Source organism: Oreochromis niloticus, linkage group LG7 (assembly GCF_001858045.2).
Source record: "Oreochromis niloticus isolate F11D_XX linkage group LG7, O_niloticus_UMD_NMBU, whole genome shotgun sequence".
NCBI lineage: Eukaryota > Metazoa > Chordata > Actinopteri > Cichliformes > Cichlidae > Oreochromis > Oreochromis niloticus.
In genome coordinates this window covers 2,172,920-2,182,801 of record NC_031972.2, presented here as the reverse complement: position 1 = coordinate 2,182,801, position 9,882 = coordinate 2,172,920, and the positions used below count along the sequence as shown (strand labels likewise).

The 9,882-nt window shown below is 45.3% G+C and overlaps 1 protein-coding gene across 1 annotated transcript; it reads left to right on the top strand.

Moving 5' to 3' along the window:
- The first annotated feature begins 524 nt into the window (after window positions 1–524).
- Window positions 525–9,464, top strand: LOC109202779 (uncharacterized). Its single transcript, XM_019360899.2, has 6 exons — window positions 525–677; window positions 838–895; window positions 4,938–5,611; window positions 5,814–5,859; window positions 5,934–6,025; window positions 9,233–9,464. The coding sequence occupies exons 2-6, from the start codon at window positions 866–868 to the stop codon at window positions 9,396–9,398; spliced, it is 1,008 nt and encodes a 335-aa protein (XP_019216444.2). The 5' UTR covers window positions 525–677; window positions 838–865; the 3' UTR covers window positions 9,399–9,464.
- The last annotated feature ends 418 nt before the right edge of the window (window positions 9,465–9,882 follow it).

Genomic DNA, 9,882 nt, shown 5'->3' with positions numbered 1-9,882 from the left:
CATTATCTGCAAATTACATCTGCCACCCTTCTCCAAATCTGTGCCCCTACCTGGCCCCCCCAACAAAAATTTTCTAGACACGCCACTGATCAGACTACTTGTTCTTATAGTTTAATGATGCAAAATTATCATACAGAAATAAAAAACCTGAAGTTGTGCGCTATTTGAGCACGTTGCCTGTTTGAGGTGTTTGACGAGGTTAGTGGTGTTGCCACAAAACCTCACTATCTTGCCACATGTAAACATGCAAACCGTGTCTTGGCTGTTTGTTATGGAAGAAATATAGTATCATCAGAATCCAACTATTTTTAGACATTGAATTTATAACATTGAATTTTTATCCTCCAAATTTCCCCTGCAAAAATATTCACCTGCAAAAATTCACCTGCAAAAAATTCACCATCAAATATTCACCTGCAAAAAATTCACCTGCAAAAAATTCAACTGCAAAAATTCACCTGCAAAAAATTCACCATCAAATATTCACCTGCAAAAAATTCGCCTGCAAAAATTCACCTCCAAAAATTCAACTGCAAAAGTGATGAACTTAAATGGCCCAAGCCAGAGCAATCAGCACTAGATCGAGTCGAGCGGCTCTCAGCCAATTAAATTACGCTGTTTGATCACATGACACCGTTAGCCAGCAGTGTGTCTCCTGAAAAGAGAGCTGTTTAGAGGTGAGTGATTAAGTTTTTCTCCTAAATAGAGATCATTACAGAACGCCTAGTCCTACTTAAAATCCCATTCATTTTTATTTTATTTTATCATCTACTCGAACTGAGGAAAACGTTTGACTAACTCAAAGAAAATTTCCGCGCCTCCCCTGCCTGTCTGCAGAGGCAGTTTTGAATTTAGGAGCGGCAAGATGGCAGCGGCAAACCCTGGCGGTTCTCCGGTAAGTGTATTGTGAAGATTTCCTCTCTTCAGGAACTCTCTCTGCAGGAGGGGGAGATACAGGAGAGGTGGAGGAAGATCTCAGCCTGGGCGTCTATTGTCTTGTGTAGTCTGGAAGATGAGTGGATGATGGGGTGGGTGCAGTTTTCTCTGTGGTGGGGTCAGGTGGGCTGTCCCGGGCTCTGTGGGGCTGGGCGGCGTTGCTGCACTGGGCCCGGTCCGGATGGGCCTGGGCCCCCTTTCCCTGGCGGGTTGCAGAGTATGGGGGTGCCTACTGGGGTCAGCGGGGGAGCTGGCCCCAGGGAGGGGTCACTTGCCCCTCCCTTCCTTCCCTCCCCATCTCCAGCTGCCTCCCTCTTCCCGCTCCACCACAATCACCCACACATGCAGGGCCTTGGGGTAGGGGTGTGTCACCAGGGTGCAGAGGAGACATCCCCCCCCTCTGTCCCCTTCTGGCTGCCTCTGCCTCAATTTTATCCCACAACTTAGACATTCACATTACTCACACTCTCATTACACATACATATAGGATCTTGGGGGTGGGCACGCTACACGGATTCCAAATTACCATCAGGGTGTACACCTCACCCCTGGCGTCGTTGCCCACCTCTCAATTTTAAATACACGTAGACATTGAGGGCTAGCAGGAGGGGCTATACGCTTACCTGCTGCTCTGGCAGGTAGCTCCATGCCCTCCTGGGTTTTAAATGCACCTTAGAATACACATACATCAACACTACATATGAGCGGGTGGAGGGAGGTTTGGAGTCTTCCTACACCCCCGTTCTCTGCGGCCTGCTGGAGCGGGGGGGGCTAGGAGGAGGAGTTGGCCATCCGACTGGGGTCTGGAATGTGGGGCCTCCCTGCTGCTGCGGAGTCGGGGCAGTCTGCTTCTCCCCACCGCAGGGAAAAGGGTAACATCACCTGGGTCTGGGCGCAGTTTCCCCCTCCAGGGGCAAGGGTACCTAGACCCGGGGCTTAGAGTACGCTTGGGGAGTGCGATTGTGTGTACAGCGTCTCTTTATGTCCGTCTCCACGTTGGGTGAGTGTTGAGTAATTGTATATGAGAGCATGAGGGTGAGAATAGATGTTTGTATCTGTGTGTGCTTGTTTGTCTGTGTCTATATGTCAGGTTGGGTATCAGACGCCACCTCTCTGGGGACATCTCAGGCCCTCCAAGGTTTGGAGGCCCATCTCCCCCCACCACTTCCCCTGCCGGTGGCAGACGCCCTCAGACATCGGTGCGTTGGTGGTTCTTTGTGTCCGGGGGTGGGCGCCCAGGTACCCACCGGCTCACTCCTTGGCGGCTGCTTATCGGGGCCTGGAGCCTGGGGCTCGCTCGGGCCACTTCGGGGATGGGGTGCCCTCGGCCTCTCGGCCCGGGGCTCGGTCACTCAGGCACAGCTGGCTGCCGGCGGAGCTCACGGGCACGTCACTGCAGCCCCCCCAGCTTCTGCTCCGCGGCTGCTGAGTGACCCCTCATCTGGGACTCTCCTCAGCTCTTTCTGGGATAGTGGCGCGGCTGCCCCTCTGTTGGTCTTCCTTGGTCTCTTGTGTTCTGAGGGCCTCTGGATGTCTGGAGTTTTGATCTCCTCCATACCTGCTTCATGCCCTGGAGGACGGGGCAGTGGCCCCCCACACCCTCTAGCAGATCATTACATGAAGGAACCTTTTAAAAACAAGCGCGTTCATGCTCACAGGTGCACACACGGGTGATCACACACACAAACTACACCCTTTTTGGCTCCTACCTCAAAGCACACTGTGCGCTGTCGATCTCACGTGCTGCACAATAATGTTTAATATTTAGTATTTACTGTCATATTCCCATATATCATTGTGATCTTGTTTATTACTCTCGTTTTCTTCTGCTTGCTTTCTTTTTTTCTTTCTCAACAGGTGATCCAGGTGATCGATATATGTATTTTTTGTCTGCTTATTCTGTTGGTTTTTGGTTTTTGCCCTTCTCCCTCGTCCCTCTTCTCAGCTGTTTTTCTTTCCCTCTTTCTTTCTCCCCTTTCTTTCCACCAGTCAAGTCTGTCCCGTATTCAGCAAGTGAAAATAAAATAAACAATAAAAGGTGAATCAAATGGACCATTACGGCAAGGCTGGGATGGTCCATTTGGTAAAGTAAATCCGTTGGGCATCTTTCTTCGCCTTTAGACAATAATTCTGATGGCAAAAGAACCAAACGGGACAGGTTTAAAAAAAAAAGAAAAAAAAAAAAAAGTGTATTGTGTTCTATCTTCTAGTTTGTCTTTTGAAACGTTAATTTTATTTAAATCAGTTGGTCACGTATAAAGTACACAGACGGGGTCTTTGCTCAACTCGTCTGAGGCGTGTCTCAGTAAGCGCTACATGCTAGCATCCTGCTAACTGAGCTAACCTTTACATGCTGTGCTCTACAAAATAGGATACTCGGTACAAAACCATACTCCGCAGATATTGATAGATAGACGAACACTGCAAATATAATGTGGGAAACGAGAACGGCATTTGGTGAAGGGATAAAATACACCATGAATAAAGCCATAGAGTGAATGGCTGCCATGGTTGCAGAACGGCCTGATTTAATGACTAGAATGGGGAAGAGTGAGGTGAAGTGAACCAAAGCCACAAAACACGGTCAGACAAGGCGGGAATAGGGCAGTGATATGTCCGTCAGTATGAAGTTGGTGTGTGCTTTGGTGAATAAAAACTCGAGACCGGTAGCAGGAAGATGGGAGACTCGTGTTTCACTGGAATAGTGGTGAATTAAAACATCCTTTGTTGGGGAAATTTAGGTGTAAATGCAGCCATACAGGCGAGACAGAGGCAGACCAGGAAGTGCAGAAAGCAAGGCAAACATTAGAAATATTAAAACGCAAATATAGGATTAATATAACATACAATTAGGGAAAATTTAAGGAGCACAATGTAAATTATATTGTAAAATCATTAAAACAGCACAACCTGATTAAAAGGAACATGTAATTGGGTAGGATGATGAAAATAATAATAATATTAAAAAACATGTACAATATGGGCATGTATACTTGTACCCAGAATTTAACAACTATAAAGTTGTAGCATGCCAGTACCTTACCCCATCCATTATATCCACACTTTCAGAAAAGGATATGGTCAATATCTTTACAAATACTATCTAAACTTAAACAGATAGCATAAGTTAAACGGGATATTCCTTCTGCTTCTTCTGCTTCTCGTATACACCCTCAGGGTTTGTGGTCAGCCAGCGGTTGATATGAAAATTAGTCCTGTAAAATAATCTTTCGGTTTATGAATCTGTTTACGTGGATTTCTCAATCCGTTTCCACTGTTAGCAAAAGTTGTGCAAGCAGTTTTGGCATGCTGCTCTCCAAGACTACAAGCTGCGTTAAAGTTGGAAGTAACTGGCCGATGTTCCACTCTTGAAGATCAGCTGTGCCCATTTGTTGCACATTGTGGGAATGGAGAAGTTGAGGCCCTTGCAGGCTACCCACAAATTCCCCAAACTGAGCGACCCATTAAGAAATTCATGCTCACTGTTTCATAAACAAAAGAGATTAAATTTGACAATATCAAATTTAAATTTCTGACCTTTTCATAAATGAAACACACCGCCAGGCAATCTATTTTCATTTTTTTTCATCCATTCAGAGTATTCCTTGGGAACACTAAACTCAAAAATCAGTTCCAGCTTTCTTCAGTAAGGTTTGGTTTGGCTTTGTTCTCAAAAACATTTAAATAAAAAAGATAAAATAGGGGGAAAAAAGCTTTTTCTCTTGCGAGCTCAATTTTTAAATAAACTGTGCTATTAAAACAAAAGATGTAAGAAAAGAATAAATAAAATCCTAACCAGAAAATCAAAATACTACAACAAATGGCATGAATTACAAAATAAACTTTTTTTGAAAGAACCATAAGGAAATATGATAAAATAAACTTTAGAATCTTATAGCCTAAGAATATTCAGTTAACGTAACTAACATTGTGTTTTTAACTCACTTTTTGTTGGTGATTTAAAAATTACAAAAATAATTCTACCTTTTCCTCTTTCTTAGGATCTTCTCCTACATCATATTCTTCAGAGACTGCGTTCACGTTTAGAACATTGTCTTGAACACCTTCCCCTGGATCTGGACTTTTTAGATTTCATTCGCACCCAGGAACTAGTTTTTCTACAAGCTTTGTCCGGTCAAGTTGAGGTTTGCCCTGTCCTCTTAGATGCATTATGTAGTTTACATACTCTGATAAACCGAGAAAAGGATAAAATGACTCTACATAGTGCTGTCATTCAGTTTGAGTGGGGACCTACTGGGCGACTAAGAATGGCTCTTTCCCCCTATCATCTTAACAGCCTTCTGGAACTGAACTTGTCCATCCCAGCCATTGCTAAAATTTTGGGAATGTCCAGAAGCACAGTATTCCGACGCATGAATGAGTTCAATCTTTCAGTCAAAGCACTCTATAGCAGCCTGTCAGATGAAGAGTTGGACCAATGCATTACAGACATAAAATCCAGGCAGCCTCACGCTGGATACCGGATGGTGAAAGCACTTCTTCAGGCCAGAGGACACAGAATCCAGTACCAAAGGGTTCGAAGTTCTATGCACCGTGTTGACACAGCTGGTGTTGTGTCAAGGATGGTTTCCTTGGGATGCATTGCTCGACGTGCTTATTCCGTCCCAGGACCACAGTCTCTAATGCATATTGACACAAACCATAAACTGATACGGTAAATTATTTGATCTTTTGAAGTGAACGATATTCCTGAGAATTTTTTCAGCTGCAAATGTTCATAACTGTATTTTGTTATCTTACTCATTACTATATTTGCATCTGGACAGACATAAATTACATCTTGCATTGCTTACATTTAAACACTTCAAAGTGATAATTCAAAAAAAGATAAAAAATATTTTGTTTTCCCCATTCAGCTATAACATTGTGATCTTTGGAGGTATTGATGGCTTTTCTCGTAAGGTAAGTTTAGTTTAGTAAGTAAATCAAATGCAGTATTTACATGGAAGTTGCTCATTGTTCTTTTTCCTCTAAAGATTATGTATCTCGGTGCTGCTTCCAACAATCTGGCATCAACAACACTGGCATTCTTCCAAAAATCAGTCGAGAAGTTTGGTTTTCCTCTCAGGTAATAAGTGATGCATTTTATTCTGTGTTAGGTCTTTTCTTACATACCTTTGTAAGACTACCTGTGGATATTTCATTAAAAGTTGTTTAAGATTATTCTAACTTCCCTCAAAATAAATAAATATATATATCTATATCTATATATATAGATATAGATATATATATAAAAAAAAAAAAAAACACCCAGCACGCCCCTGCGGGTGGTTTATCCTTCAAGCTCGGGTCCTCTACCAGAGGCCTGGGAGCTTGAGGGTCCTGCGCAGTATCTTAGCTGTTCCCAGGACTGCGCTCTTCTGGACAGAGATCTCCGATGTTGTTCCCGGGATCTGCTGGAGCCATTCGCCTAGTTTGGGAGTCACTGCACCTAGTGCTCCGATTACCACGGGGACCACCGTTACCTTCACCCTCCACATCCTCTCGAGCTCTTCTCTGAGCCCTTGGTATTTCTCCAGCTTCTCGTGTTCCTTCTTCCTGATATTGCTGTCATTCGGAACCGCTACATCGATCACTACAGCCGTCTTCTTCTGTTTGTCTACCACCACTATGTCCGGTTGGTTAGCCACCACCATTTTGTCCGTCTGCATCTGGAAGTCCCACAGGATCTTAGCTCGGTCATTCTCCATCACCCTTGGGGGCATCTCCCATTTTGACCTTGGGACTACCAGGTTATACTCGGCACAGATGTTCCTGTACACTATGCCGGCCACTTGGTAATGGCGTTCCATGTATGCCTTGCCTGCTAGCATCTTGCACCCTGCTGTTATGTGCTGGATTGTCTCTGGGGCATCTTTACACAGCCTGCACCTGGGGTCTTGCCTGGTGTGATAGACCCCAGCCTCTATGGATCTTGTACTCAGAGCTTGTTCTTGTGCTGCCATGATTAGTGCCTCTGTGCTGTCTTTCAGTCCAGCTTTGTCCAGCCACTGGTAGGATTTCTGGATATCAGCCACCTCCTCTAAAACAGTAAAAGTCAGAGTGATTTCATGACGATGTTTATGTGAAGCGTAGTTTGGATCTTCTTTTGCTGCTGGTTCAGTCATTATTGTTTGGAGAGAGATAAAACTAAGCTTTAGAATCAGCGCAAAAAGGACGTGAACACAAAGCGCGGACCCGCCGAAACATCAGAATCAGCGAGCTGTCGGCTTTCAGCCCCGACCGTGTCCGTGCAGTTGTTGTGCCAAAAAGTGATTGTCTGCCAGAAAGTGATTGCCGTCCGCGGGAGCGCGCGCAGCCGCTTAAAGCTGCAGCGCCCGTCGGGTGAGAAAGGCGACATCTCACTGATTCTGATCCGCGGGTCCGCGCTGTGTGTTTACGTCCTTGTGCAGAATCCCTGTACCTGCTCTCATTTACTGTTTTGGCTGTTTGGTGGTTGTTGAAATTTTGTGAGGTTTCACCTGAGATTCTGGCGTTTCGGGCAAAATAAATTTATATTAAAAAATCGATTCAGGATTTTAATGAATCGATTTCACGTTATCCAAGCCAGAATCGATTTTAATCGATGAATCGATTATTAAAACCCACCCCTAGCGTACAGCCTCAGGGTGCTGGACTTGGGGTGAAACCCTCCATGCATGGTAAGGAGCTTTCTTGTCTTTATGTCAGTGGCTTCTATCTCCTCCTTTGGCCAGCCTATTACCCCAGCAGGGTACCTGATCACGGGCAGGGCGTAGGTGTTGATGGCCCGGATCTTGTTCTTACCGTTCAGCTGACTCCTCAGGACTTGCCTGACCCTCTGCAGGTACTTGGTGGTTGCAGCTTTCCTAGCGGCCTCTTCATGGTTCCCATTCGCTTGCGGGATCCCCAGGTACTTGTAACTGTCCTCTATATCTGCAATGTTGCCTTCTGGTAGTTCAATCCCCTCAGTTCTGACTACCTTCCCTCTCTTTGTTACCATCCGACTACACTTCTCCAGTCCGAACGACATTCCAATGTCATTGCTGTATATCCTGGTAGTGTGTACCAGTGAATCGAGTGTTGTACGCCACATCCCCATTGAGTTCCTGATGAAGGCTCTTAGGGTCCTGTTGATCTTGTACAGTTCTAGGCATTCCAGTATCCAGCTGTGGGGCATTCTTGTAATCAATCCAGGCTGTGCACAGGTTGGTCAGTCTGGTCTTACAGTCTCGGCTGACTCTTCTGTCTACCAGTAGCTGGTGTTTTGCGCCTCTGGTATTCTTGCCAATCCCTTTCTGTGCCCCGCTCATGTATTGACCCATGTGCCTGTTCATCTTAGCCGATATGATGCCTGACAGGAGCTTCCATGTAGTACTGAGGCAGGTTATTGGTCGGTAGTTGGATGGGACCGGTCCCTTCTTGGGGTCCTTGGGGATCAGGATGGTTACCGGACCCTGTTCAGGGAGGTCGCTATGGTCTGCCCTCAGATCCACTAGCCACTGAGCATTGCCGTTATGGGTTGCGTCCTTCTCCCATATGCTCTTCCAGTATTGCTCCGTCTCCAGCCTTGGTGGTGCTGTTCTGCTATTGTTCCTCTGCCACTGAGAGTACACCTTTGCTGGTTCTGTGGAGAACAGCTGGTTTATTCTCCTGCCTTCGATCTCTCTGGTGTACCTCCTCAAGCGGCTGGCCAAGGCTGTGAGTCTTTGCTTGGCAGTTTCCAAGGCCTCAGGTATGGACAGCTTGCTGTATTTCTTATGCACCTTCTTTGTCGCGCCTTTCTGCAACTCCGTTAGTTGGCTAACCTCCCTCCGTGCTACTTTGATCATGCCCTCTAGCCTCCTTCTCCATGGAGGGTACTGCCCCTTGTGGCTGTTCAACTTGTAGCCAAGCATCTCACTGATCACTGCTGCCGTAGTGTAGATCAGCTTGTTAGTGTCGGTAATCGTGGTTGTAGGTATCATCCGTAGTGCTGCATTAACATCATTTAGCAGACCTTTAAATTTTTGTAATACTTATGATAATAACTCGCTTAATTTATTCTGTCACCATAAATGCCTGGTGGCATTGTTTTGATTGATGTAGGATTGACTGAGATTGCTAATCAAGCACGTTTGAAACATAATAGCCTCTACCTGGAATTAGATTGGCCAGAGTTATCCTCAAGTTTTGGATATAATGTCTAAGCATAAACTGGAGCATTTTGATTTAATAAACTGTAAAAAGGTGAGCTGTGAAGACTAAGGACAAGTGGAGTTCACAAGTTTTCTATCTAAGAAATCCCAGAAAATTGCATGGTCTCATTGCCCAGCAGTTGTTCCCAGGACATATGGACTCAACCTCAACAATCCCTTACACTGAGCAGCATGAAGCGACAGTGCAGAGGAAAAGCAGAACCCGGCTCAGTACCAGCAGCCATCTGGGTTTGGAGGAGAGAGACAGAGACACAGAACTACCAAAAGTATTTTTTATGTGATTGACTGTTGTTGTAATTCAAGCCCTGAGTGTAGAGCAGGTAAGATATAAAGTTGCATCGTAAATTTCATGCTCATGCAGAATGTTTAGTGTCAGTGGCAAGACATTTTTAAACATTGAAAGAATACAGAAACAGTCAGAGTTTTGTTCAGAGAACTACGTGCGCACGGGTGAGTGATCGAGTGATACTCACCCCGAGGCTTTGTAGTCAGCTTTATTTATACATCGTAGCATTCCCTGTTTTATCAGGCTGTAACAGACAATCTGGGCATGTATGGGACACAGTGTATATGTGTGTGTGTGTGTGCAGTTTCTATCTCGAGGAAAACAGAAGCCAGTTTGGGTCCTGTTTCCCAGGGTGTCTGCAAGAGACTTTCACAGGAGTCAGCGAATACTGCAGGGCTCATGTGTATGTGTGTGAGCAGAAGCAAAGACAAAACATAAAGATATGTGAACACTGTGTGCTTTTCAAGCCTTTCTTAACAGGAG